The sequence below is a fragment of the Pterocles gutturalis genome, unplaced genomic scaffold (assembly GCF_000699245.1).
Source record: "Pterocles gutturalis isolate BGI_N339 unplaced genomic scaffold, ASM69924v1 scaffold24799, whole genome shotgun sequence".
NCBI classification, from domain to species: domain Eukaryota; kingdom Metazoa; phylum Chordata; class Aves; order Pterocliformes; family Pteroclidae; genus Pterocles; species Pterocles gutturalis.
The window spans coordinates 37,611-50,461 of NW_010131588.1; the positions used below are offsets into that span (position 1 = coordinate 37,611).

A 12,851-nucleotide genomic window follows, 5' to 3' on the forward strand; every position below is an offset into this window, starting at 1 on the left:
AAGGGAAAAGATTATGGTTGAAGACAGTAGATGATGTTTTCTCATTAGGTGGAAATTGATCTTATGACTAGAACTACTGGAACAGATTGTTACTTTGGCAGTTCATAAAACTCCTCAATAGATAGAAATTAGATTCCTTCTCCTGTGTTGTCTGGGTAAATCGCTTTTTTAAGCATATAGAATTTTTTCCTACCTTTGAGGATAACGTAATTGACTTCCAATTCAGATTTATAAAGTTGTTTGCTGCTTTTAAAGTGTGGGTTATTTTTCCCCCCAGTGGATTGAGTGACACATTAGGAAGATAAGAAAGAGATCCAATTTTAAATAAATGGGGAAAAATAATATTTGCGTAGAAAATAAAACCCCACATTTGTCATTATCTTTATTCTGAAGCTGTAGTGCTCTCTGTTGCACAAATTGCGTGTATTTAGTGAATGTGATATTTATGAAGAGAAAATGTATTTATGCTGAAATAACAGTGATTTTTCATGGTATATGTATTTAAATAGCAAAATCTGTAAGTGATATCTATAAGTCCTGCATTTATGTTGCCTTTATAAGGCAATAGCCGCACATATGCATTTGTTCTTTAAATGATGTTTCAGTAGAAGTCAGAATTATTCTATTGCTTTGGGTTTTTTCAACCCTGTATTCCATTTTTGTACTGATTGGTACATACTGTGATAACCCCATGTCTTGATTTGACCCCAGACGGCAATAAGCCTGGCACAGCTGCACGCTCACTCCTCCTGGTGGGATGGGGGAGAGAATCATATGGATAAAAGAGAAAACTCATGGGTTGAGATAAAGACAGTTTAATAGGGAAAGCAAAAGCCATGCATGCAAGCGAAGCAAACCAAGGAATTCATTCACCACTTCCCATCAGCAGGCAGGTGTTCAGCCATCCCCAGGAAAGCAGGGATCCATCGTGCATAATGGTTGCTTGGGAAGACAAACGCCATCATTCTGAATGTTTTCCCCTTCCTTTTTCCCCCAGCTTTATATGCTGAGCGTAACGTCATGTGGTGTGGAATATCGCTTTGGTCAGTTGGGGTCAGCTGTCCTAGCTGTGTCCCCTCCCAGCTTCTTGTGCACCCCCAGCCTACTCGCTGGTGGGGTGGGATGAGGAGCAGAAAACACCTTGACTCTATGTAAGCACTGCTCAGCAGTAACTGAAACATCCCTGGGTTATCAGCACTCTTTTTCAGCACAAATCCAAGCTACTGTGAAGAAAATTGAGCCTCTACCAGCTCAAACCAGCACGTTCCATGAATGTTTTGCACTTTCACTGAAGGGGCAGTCCTGACCACACAGTCATGCTTGTCTTGGCACAGCCATGTGCATGTGGGCAAGGTGGAACATAAAGGGATGCATCCAGTTTAAAAGCTAGCCTGGCTGAGAACAAAGGAATTCTTAACCTGGATGCGTTCCTTTGTCTGGTTCATGGTACAGCCATGTGAAAACTGATGCCAGTAGCAATGATAGCTGAATAATAAGCAGTGAGGAGAGGCAGGGGTGCCTCTTCTTGTGGCCGTGTCAACTGATGTCACTTCAATGCATGCGTGTGTCATGCACAGGCTATTGATGTGTTCTTTGAGTAAAACCTGCTGTTTTCAAGCTCCTGAGTTCAGGTGTGTCTTCTTCGAATGTGTCCTTCCTCCATGCCAGAACAAGACCTGGGTAGGTGGTGTTTCTTCTCTTTATCTCACCTTTCCTGTCGTTCAGTGCAGACCAGCAATGAAGCACTGAGGCTGAGAGAAAGTAAGAAGGTTGCTAGAATCCTGCAACATTCTTTCAGTCACTGATTTGGTTAACAGTGTTGTTAAGATTTTTGCATTGTTAACTTTTTATACCAAGTTTTTGCTTGTCCTTAATTTAATATAGTCATCTAAACATATTTCTGGTTTGTTAAAGGAACTCCTGGGATTCCCTGTCTCCGGAAATGAAAATCTCTGATCAATTGGCATGCGATTAGTTTGTGTGTTTTATTCATTGTGTGCCACTAGGGGACACTGTCGACCACTGCATTTCTGTGCAAGAGTGGTAGCTCTAATAGAAGAGATCAATATGTTTTCATTTTCTGACTAGTGACACCGTTTTCGTAATTCTAAGCTCTTCCCTGATCAAAGAATACTTAATAAACTGTTTATTTTTAAGCACTTTTAGATTCAAATTAAGTGTTTCCTCCAGTGATTTATAAAATCAGAATCTTGCTGAAGTTACAGTTCTGTTACAGTATCTATTATTAATGCCCAAGAAATAATATACTGAATTGTTCATACTCTCATTAGACCTCATTCAAATACCATTAATCTTTTCTGGGTAGAAAGTATAATGAACAATGGGAATTGAGTGTCTCCATCGTTTAATGGATGGAAGGTAATTTAGATACAAGTGGACGTCATTCTTCTATAGATTACTAGCAGAAGGTGATAATTGGTTAGGTGCAGATTATTTTCCTGGTCGTTGTGCATAATAAGTAATTGTAATAATCTAGCCAAAAATGTTAATACACATTGGAAAAACGTAATCTCTTCTTTTCTCCCCCAAAGGATAGTATGTTTTAATATTATAAAGTTGACGTAAATTACTTGTTTAGTTTATTTAGTAAACTTCAGCAGCTCTCTTCTAGATGCTTATCCAGTCTCTGCTTGACTCAGTGTAAACCTTTGCATCCAGAGCATCCTTTGTCAGAGTTCCTTGCCAAGGAGATCTGATACTTCTTGCATGAAAAACTATCTCCTCTTGTTTGTTTTGAATGTGGCTTCTTCAAGCGGCTTTTGATAAAGCTCTCTTCTTGTATTCAAAGAGACTGTAGACTCTTCATATCCACTCTCTCTGGTACAGACATTTGTCATTCACTTCCAAATTTTCTTTTTTTTCTCCGAGTGAAAAAGTCCTAGCCAACTCAGTAGTTCCAATTACAGAAGCCATTCAATTCCTTTGAATATCCGTGTTACTCTTCTGTGAACAGTCTCCAGCACTATTGATTTTTGGAGTAGGACACGCAGTTTTCTAAGTGTAGGCAAACCACTGATACAGTGGGGTAACGGTGTTCTCTGTTCCTAACATGATTTGCTTTTTTTGATAGTTTCCTTAAAAGTCTTTGGTGAGGAATTTTGCTAAAAGCATTGTGAAAATCCACGTCAGGGTATCAGTTGGATCACTCAGGCCTGATATCTTCAGAGACCTTTAAGAGGTTTGGAAGATGGGCCTTCTCTTTACGAAAGCTATGCTGATTTTTATGACTAGATAGCAATTATCTGCCTATTGACTAATTCTGTCCATTCTTATAGTTTCTGCCAATTTGTCTGGTAGCAACAGAAGCATAGCAGGCCAGTAGTTTTCCAGATCTTCCCTGGAACCTTTTAAAAAAGTTAGTGTTGCAAGTGACGTTTGGGATACGGAAGAGTTTGGTTTTGTTTTTTCTTGTGTGTATTTGCTTTTTTGGATATGTGTGTATATGTGTGTGTGTGTGTGTGTATATATATTTTTAGCATTGGGTTTCCAGAGAAGGTTATGCCCACTCTGACTTACAGCTTCAGTTCTTAGTAATGTCCAGTAGCTTGAGAGAAGGATTTATCCCAGTCAGGCAGGCTGAGAGGGACATCACATTGCTTATAGTATCAGCATCAAATTACAGGAATAATTTGACTGTCATACAATATCTGTGTGCTATCACTGATGATAAAAATTTCAATTCCATGATTGATAATGCTTGAAGTAGAACACACTGGTGTCCTGAAAATTCATTTTCCCATCTAGAGATAAATCCAGTCAGTAGTGCTGTACAGTCACTGACAAGAGGCAAATAGTGCCTATGCTGTCTTTTTTTAAGCAAAGTTCTGAACATATTCAGATTTTAAATAACAAGATTTTAAATGTCCTCCAACATCTAAAGCATAACTATTGATTGAGATCACATTTTGGTTATTATAGAACAAATGAAAAATAAATGCTTCTGCTATTCATGATTTTAATAATCAGATAACTTAAAAATGACACATTTTGCTGACTTATCCTTATTTAGCAGAAATAATTGGCTAAAATATGTTCCAAAGGAATATATAGTTGTGGGTTCTGGTGTCTTTGTAGAACAATCTATAAAATTTAATAAAATTCATATATCCAAAACATTATTTTTATAAAGCATTTCACAGTGTATTTACTCTAAAAGAGAATGCAGAATGGCATTGGCAAATGGCAAATTTTGATTCCTGAGATTTAATATGGTATAATCTATGTAACTTGATTTACTGTGATGTTATTTGCTATGAGCTTACTTTGGCTAGTTCAAATGCAGGATAGTTTTTCTCCAAAGGTGACATGTGTTGTATACTGTGCTATGCATTTTAGACCTGTATTGCATAAAAATGTGATACATTATACCTTTCTTCCAATTTGTGACTCATACAGTATGTTTTCTGGGAAGAATGCAGAAATAGATCATTATTATTGGAGCTAATCTAATGCTTTCAATTTGATTGACATCCCTTGTCAGTTTTTTTTTTTTATTGAGCATTTGTTGAACAGAAAAGTGTATACAATATTTTATCAGAATTAGTATTCCTGACATCTGTAATTAAGCCTCCCCTGTTTCTGCTTTATTGGCTTTAACATCCCTGTCTAACAGATTGTACAAATTGCACATTTGTTTACAAAACAGGTCCAGATTGTTCTTTGAATGTCCCTTCCACGGAGTCTTACTGGATTCTACCAAATGTAAAGCCCTTCAGCCCTTCTGTTGGCCGGGCTTCACATAAAGCAGTCCTACATGGGAAATTTATGTGGGTGATTGGTGGATATTCTTTTAACTACAGTTCATTCCAGATGGTGTTGAAGTAAGTGATTTCTCTTTCATGTCCTTTCTGGTGTGGCTTAGGGAAAACTGATCATACCAGGGAGGTAACCTCTATCCTGCAGTTTAACTGTAAGTTTTATATGGTTTTAGATTCTTTTTAACGGTGTTATTTTCTGCTTGTAGTGTTCTTATGATTAAGACAAGTCAAAATATGGGTAACAATGATCTGTGTGTGATACTTATGTGTAATTTCTTCAGTTTCGTGAAAACTGCCACTATCCTTTGCTGCAAAACATAAAAATATTTGTGGTGATAAAACAGTAAAAAATGCATGTGCCGATATTTTTCAGACAGTACATCTAGAATGCTCTTGGCATTATCAAAGTTAATTTATAATTATGAGAGACTTGTATTTAGCGCAGTTATTTAGCCTGTTGGTGCCCTGCCAGTAGGGTTAGGCGGGTCATCTGTATCTCACTTCTTCACATTTATGACAGTTTGTATGGTGACTTGTATGTGTGTAGAGGCCCTAAAGTTGTAATTGAAAGTATTAGGATATTAACATGTTTATTCTATTCTTTTCTACTTGTTTTCTTCCACAGCTTTGCAATCCAAAACAAATGCCATTGTCTTTGGCAATTTTCTGTTCTATCTTTGTCGTCTTATTTTTTTACCTCTCTTCCATCTTATTGTGATTTAATACATTAATGGATTAATTGTTAATTAAAATTTAGTGGAAATTAAAATCAACCATACAGCTTAGAGGGTGCTCAACAGTAAGTTTTCAAAGTAGTGCAAAACATTGTGCCATAAGCAGTTTATTGGTTTTGAGTTTTTTGATGTGACTGATAACAGTGAGCTTAGCAGTCTAGTTTCATAACTTTCTTGTAAGTCTGGTGATTCTTATTACAATCACCTTTTCTGAGATTGTTGATGGGTTGCTGAAAGAGCTGCTTCTCTTTTCATCGATGAGCACTTGGTACACTATCACTAGTTAGTACACTGTTGTAACAGTTAAAAGTGGTCCTGTTAATGCTGTTAACAAATTCAGATAAACAGCAGTGACTGATCTGTTTGGCAAACTGTGCCCACTTGAAGTTAGTTCTGACATACAAAAGTCCCTCTATCTCTGCAGGTAGAAAATGTTTACTTTTCTGTTTGTCTTCTAGCTACAATTTGGAAAGCAGCATATGGAACGTAGTACCTGTATCCAAAGGGCCGCTCCAGAGATATGGACACACTCTTGCTTTATATCAGGTTTGGACTCTTCAGCATCCTGTTTAATAAGTTTCTTTGCATGTGCTGTTGGGGATCTTAAAATGAATCATCGTGAACGTGGATTTTTGAGGATAACTTAATTTTCAGTCCCTAAGCATTTTGTATTAGTGTCTTCTTCTGTACTTTGATCTATTGCACAATCTTTTTTCCCAAAATTGTGCAATACATCTAAGTCACTTATTAGCTGACCATAAACCCTCAGAGCGAAACCCACTGGTAAAAGGAGGCTAATATGATTGTAACTGCAGTAAGGGAAGGATCGCTGGGAGCCAAGGGTGACCCAGTGTGGGCAGTGCCCTCACTGACCAGGTACCATCCCCAGGGGCTGAGCCCAGCAGGCAGAGCCGTGTGCTCATAGCAGGGGTCCTTTGACAGCCACAGACATGGCAAGCGATGGTCCAGGTCCAGGGACTATCCTGGGAGTCCAGTCAGGAGCAAAAGGAGACAGAGCTAGAGACAAGACTGGGGAGAAGGCTACAACGCATGTCTGAGAGGTCCATCTGGGAGACAAGCTACCTACAGCGCATGTCCAGGTTCATCCAGGAGGCAGGATCACAAACAGTCAGGGACAAAAAAAATTACTTTTTGTTAATCCATTAATTTTTGGCTAGTGCTAATCATGTCTCCAAAAAATAAAGGACCAAAACTGAATGCAGTACATAATTTAGCCTTGTACAGATGATGGCAAACTTGTTAACTGTGATGGTGAAATACAGAATTTGTATCTAAAATTTTCAGTTGTTTGCACAAGATGCCTCGAGTATGGAAGAACAGAAAAGGTGAACACTCAGACCACAGTTTTCATCTGGCTCAGTAGCATGTCTTGGAGAATGGGCAAATGCCTGAGAAGAATATAAGAAAAAATGTCATATAGAAGCTTCCTCATAAAATAGTTGGATTAGAATACAGCTGTGATTTTCTAAGATAGGATAGTATTTTTGTGGAAAAGGGATGAATCCATGCTTTTTATTTTTTTCCAAATTTTCTGACTATATATTGATTTTAGCATTGATACCACCCTCTTCCTAAGAATTCCAGTGTGTTTTATGAAGAAATGCCACCTTTTCGAAAACTGGTACTCACTGGTTTAATTTTGATAATCTCTAATTCTTATACTATTTTCCATTTATTTTGTCTGTATCATGTGATTTTCTATAAGTCCATCATATCCTCTCTCTATTGGTTTTTTTTCATGCTGAAAATTCCTTGCATATTTAATAATCCTCCAGAAAAAGCTATTTCATACCTTAGATAACACTTTGTCATTGCCCCTACCTCTTCTAGTTCTGTGTTATCCCTTCTGAGATAAGGGGAATCATCGTGTATTGGTACCTCAGAGACTGATGTTATAGAATTAACGATCTAATTTTTTCCTGTTAATTCTTACAGTATTTTAACTTTTTGAAAATCTGCTGTTGCCTTTGAGCTGATATTTTCAAAGAACTATAATTTATAACCTAAAGATCTCATCCCAGTCAGCTTAAAACCCACCGTCGTACGTACAGACTTAAAATTGGGTTGTCTTTGTATACATTACTTCATGCTTATCTACACGAACTTTCATTTACCCTTTTATTTGACCTTGTGTTGCACATTCAGTATTATGAAATTCTTCTGCGATTCTTTGCTTCTGACCTTCTCAGCTATTTTGAGTAACAGTATTGTCAACAAACGTTGTAATTTTTCTATTCATTCCTGTGCTAGATTGTTTTTGAATCTTTTGAACAAACAAATCCCAATTGTAGATCTCTGTGGGACACTGGTAATGACCTCTGTTCATTTAAGAAGTGAACGTTTTTTCCCCAACTTTTCTTTATCAAATTACTTAGCATTGTGTTATCTGCCTTGCTTGTCCCAGAGCAACTTAATTTCTTTAAAGCATGAGGAGCATTGTCAAGCATGTTTTGAAAATTCCAGGTAGTTGTATCAACCAGACCTTTAATTCCTTCAGGAAAATCCAATGATTTACAAGATAGAACTTCCCTTTTCAAAAGTTGTTACACTTTTCCTCAGTCTATGTGTCTTACCAATGTGTTCACTAAATTATCTCCTTTCTGCCTGTTGCTTTTCAGTCTCTTGGTACTGACACATTTTTGAGGAGGGAGTTACACACTGCAGAAAGGAGTCAGCTGTTTTGTTCTTAAATTTCTTCAGAACTGATCCTGGTGACTTGTTGCTCTTTTTGTCAGTTTTGTTTTTTTCATTATGACTTTCTGTTATTAATTTCTGCTATGGAAATACCTGTAAAGTCTACCAAGAAGAATTCAAATGTAAAAATTACCTTAATTTTATTGCTATGGCTTTATCTTCTCAGTATACTCCTTCAGACTGTCTGTTGGCACCACAGATTATCTAGTTGGCTGTATTTTTAATGCATTTGGAAAATGGTGTATTTTACATACATGTACTTTACATACATTTTGAAGGCAGCTTGTCAAACTGTTTCATGGCTTCCTTTATATGTCTCCTGGAGTTTTTGAACCTTTATTTTGAAGTACTTATACTTTTGAAGTACTTTTCTTACTTCTGTCAGTCTCCCTTATTCTCCTGTTAAGTTAGGCTTGATCTATTTTGTAATTTGTAATGGGAATTTTTTTTTTTAAGTGGGAGGCATTCATGTGATCTGAGCAGATGTCCTTAAAATGTCTGCATATTGTCATTAAAGATTTTATCTGTTTAGTTGTATATTTTTAGTTTCTTTTTGTGATTGGTCTTCCTTTTATATAGTGCTCCTTTTGAAGTTAGCAGAATTGTAGATGTGGGTGGATTTTGTCTGTTGTTTTGTTTTCTTGCCATCTGTTGCTCTTCCAGAATCCGTACATGGCACGGTTAATGTTCTAGATGAGCTTTTCGGTGGTAATATGAATGAGATTCTATGCATGCCCCGACATCAACTCAAAAAATTCTTTTATTCTCATTGGTTCCTTGATTCATTACTAATGTATTATCTGTTCTTTGAAAGGTCAAATCTTTCTGACCGGTATCTTTGGTTATTACAGTTCTTGTAGAATGTGGACCTTTCAGTTGGGAAACATTCGAGTAATGTATCATTTAGCAGTTCAGTACAAAAGCTTAAAATATCATTTAACCTTTTTATTTGACAGTGCTAATACTTTCTTGAGATATTCCAGAACAAAAGGTAACCATGTTAGAGATACTTTTACCAGCAAATATAAAATATAACAGAACTGTGTTAATTCAGAGATCTTTTTGGATCTTGGTGAGAAAATGCAACTCTTGTTAATATTAATGAAAGCTACGAGCAACTGTGTAGTGAAGAAGTTGTTCCTGTTTTCAAAGGCACATATTCATTAGTAATTAGAATTCATTAATAATGAAAATAGCACCACTCATGTCAAATAATAACTATGTTGCTTGTACTAGTGATTTTATCAAAAATTACATGGGCCAAGAGGAGCTGGTCATGTAAGTTGAAGAAACTTCATGTGAAAAAGTACATCCTTTTGAAATAAGTCCTTAAATTAACTTGTCAGGGTAAACTTGATATTTCAGACATTTAGTCACTCAAAAAAACGGAAAAATAATTTAGTGTGAAGAGTAGTAGAACGTAGTACCTAGAGATGGCAGCTTTGAGTTGTGTTGTGAGCTGTGTACTAGTCATTGTGTAATTTTTCTTTTATAGTTGAGAGAAAAAATATCCACAAAGAAGAAATTAGATTAAGTTTTTGACTTGAACTCCTGAGATTTCAAAACCTAGTGCTAGACTGGAGTGAGAGCACAGAGCTAGTATTGCCTGATTGTGGTGCAAGGTAAATTGAAGCTATATAATTGACTCTGTGGAGAATAAAGTAAGTTACTGTGCCTATTTCCCTCAGAAAGCTTCTTTGGTTAAAATTGAAGTACTGTACTTCTTTATTCTGAAGAAAAAAAGATCAGAAGACTCCCACTGATGTATAGTTATAACAAGTGACTAGGACTTTTTATGCATTTATAGAGGAGAGAGTATAAAATTGTTCTTGCTTTTAGACCAACTAAACTGTTAGATAGTATTACCTTTACAATGCCTCTTCAGACTGGTTATTGGAAAGGTCCTACCTATATCTGTTAGCAATTGGTTCTTCTGTATCTCAAAGTTTATATAAAGTTTCTGTCATCTTGATATCGAAAAATGTCAGCATACTTTGAAACAATTCATATAAGAAATAGAATTATAAAGAGACTGGAGGAAATGGCTTGTGAAGTTTTTAACACAGGTACATATAGCTTTGGTAAACAGTGACTAGATAGGGAGTTATACAGTAAATTGAAAAAGACTAGATCCCTGGAATAAAGTAGCCAGGGAGTTGCATACAGGGTGAGTATAGGGTCACCGCTGGGAGTTTACTCAGTAGTGAGCTTGTGGTTGTACTGCAAATCTCGACCTTGTAATTAAACTGTTACTAGTAGTCCCAAGACAGTGGAAGGATGACTGGGCATGGAGATTTCTTTCCTTTGAGACTGGTGATAGGAATGAAGCACGCAGGCGGGCTGACACAGTAGTAACCGTAAAGATGTTTTCCAGTGTAGAGGCCATTTTATATGTAGTCAAATTTAATTTGACTCACTTGAGTTTTATGAATGTTACTTCCAACTTTAAAGCGTTGTTAAAAAAAGCTAATTTTTTTTTGATTCCTTTTCCAAATTAGTTGGTCTTGATGTTGAGTCTGTATATCTCTTCTGGTATTTTTTATTAGTCTAGTCAAAAGCTATAATTAACAAAACAAAAAAAACCTTTTTCCACTTTAATATGAGTGAGATGAAATCTTTCACCAGTCGGTTTTTATGTGCCTATTTTTGCTGGCTATTGTAGTATAATTTGGAACGGCACTAGGGATGTAAAAGTCTTTTCTAACTATTCCATTAATAATTATTAGCAGGTTGTATCACCAAGTTGCATTTTTTAAAAATTTTATTACTCTCAGTTGCATCTTATGCACAACTGGCTTTCTATTTCTAATTTGCAGACCTCAGAAGTGTGAGAAGTAGGTAAGATGAGCTGTCATACACTTTTTGCATGTAGTCTAGATAAAAGCCCATTCAGAGGTCCTGTTCAATTAAGTGAACCTTACTAATCAAGAGGTTGGTTCCTTTATGTAAAAGTGATATTTTTCATTCCTTGTTTCAACAAATTGTATTCCAAGTGGTTTGAAAGTTGAAGCCCCAACATGACTGGCTCTTATCTCTAGAAGATCTAAAAGTGGATGCCTAGTTAATACTTTCTATGCACTCATTGTTACTTACTCCTTTGTTCCAGTATGTTTAATACAAATATTAAATGTGCAAAAGATCAGACCAACACCTCTGCTAAAATTCCAGCTTAAGCATTTAACAGTTTTAGAGCTCTGTTCACATAGTTTTATTTGCATGCTTTTCTTCAGCCTAGTTTTCTGTAAATGTTGTAATGTCCAGGCAAGGAATTAAATTTCAAGTTTAGTTTTGTGTCGTGTGTGTTGTGTGTGTGTGGTGGTTTTTGTTTTTTTTTTTTTCATGTGTGTTGTGTGTGTGTGGTGGTTTTTTTTTTTTTTTTTTTCCTCCCCAAAACTACAGCCAGCATCACAGTGGAAAACTGTGGAAATAATGAAGAAATACAGTGACAGCACTCTTGATTAGGCTAACCTCCTGACATACAAGTTGCTGCAATATGTACTGTCTTGAACTTGGTCCTGCTGGGAAGCTTAGGTTATAATGTGCTCCTTGTGTAACTTAGCAGGGTCTTGTTCAGGTTCTTATTCAGTGAGGATATAATTCCACAATAAGCTCAGCATAATAAAGCAGACTTGCAGGAGGAAGAGATAAGTGAAAACTGCTTTCCAGTCTGTTAGTCCTGATCTAATGGGAGGATTATGGGATCAAGTGGGGATGTTGATTGTTCATTTTTTTTTCTTTTGATATAACAGATAAAGAAAGAATGTTCTTGATGATGTTACCATATTAAAGGAGGTGATGGTCTGAGGAAAGTAAGGGGCGGGGTGGGGGTGGTGTTTAGACAGTTCTAAACCAGGTGGCACATACTGAATGCAGAAAACAGGCTTGTGATGGATGAGTTATTGCCAGATGACTTTTTCTGAGTCTGACTTATATTTTGCTTGAAAAAAAAGTTGAGAAATGTCTTAATGATGTACAGATTTGACTAAACTTTTAGAAATTTCAGGTAAGTATAGAGAATGAAAGTTCTGATGAATTTCTGAGTCCTGTTAGTTTGCATAAAGTTAATTTATATACTAATGCATGTGTACAGTCGATAGGAGGAAAAGAGATTGATAGTCTTGTTTCAAGAGAATGGAGAATGACTCTTCTTTGTGTGGTTTGTGAGTAGCATTTCTTTGGCCAAATTTTCAGGAATAGATTGGATTTATATAAGAATTAAGTCAGAAAACTCGTTTCTGAGAGATAAACTTTTCTCTCAGCCATTGCAGAGTTAAGAAATACAAAATGAAAATTATGTGGTTATTTTAAGGTGTTTAATTTACTTCCAATTCATTAGAAATGGATTATAAATTGCCCCCTTTTTGCACTTCCTTTTCTTTTTTTTTTTTTTTTTTTTGTGGTAACTACCAGATAAGATTCTTCTGGAATGCAGGCAGGATTTGCATAACAGTGTAGTGTTTCCAGGTATGGTCAGAGCAGCTGATAAGTATTGTTCTTTTAGGAAAAAAAAAAGAAAATGCAAAGTCTAAAGAATAAAAATATGATAAGTTTTAGAAAAGTCTTGAACTACTACATTTAGATAAAATATCACATCAATATTAACACTGCAATATGGTGTAGAGAA

General features: G+C 36.2%; 1 protein-coding gene across 1 annotated transcript in view; it reads left to right on the forward strand.

The window, feature by feature from the left end:
• Positions 1-12,851, forward strand: part of LOC104467048 (attractin-like protein 1) — a gene marked incomplete at both ends in the record, with an annotated part of 34,745 nt that overhangs the window by 16,905 nt on the left and 4,989 nt on the right. The window contains 2 exons of the mRNA XM_010080670.1: positions 4,667-4,841; positions 5,971-6,058. Coding sequence (XP_010078972.1) covers positions 4,667-4,841; positions 5,971-6,058 — 263 coding nt within the window. The remainder of the gene's footprint in view (positions 1-4,666; positions 4,842-5,970; positions 6,059-12,851) is intronic.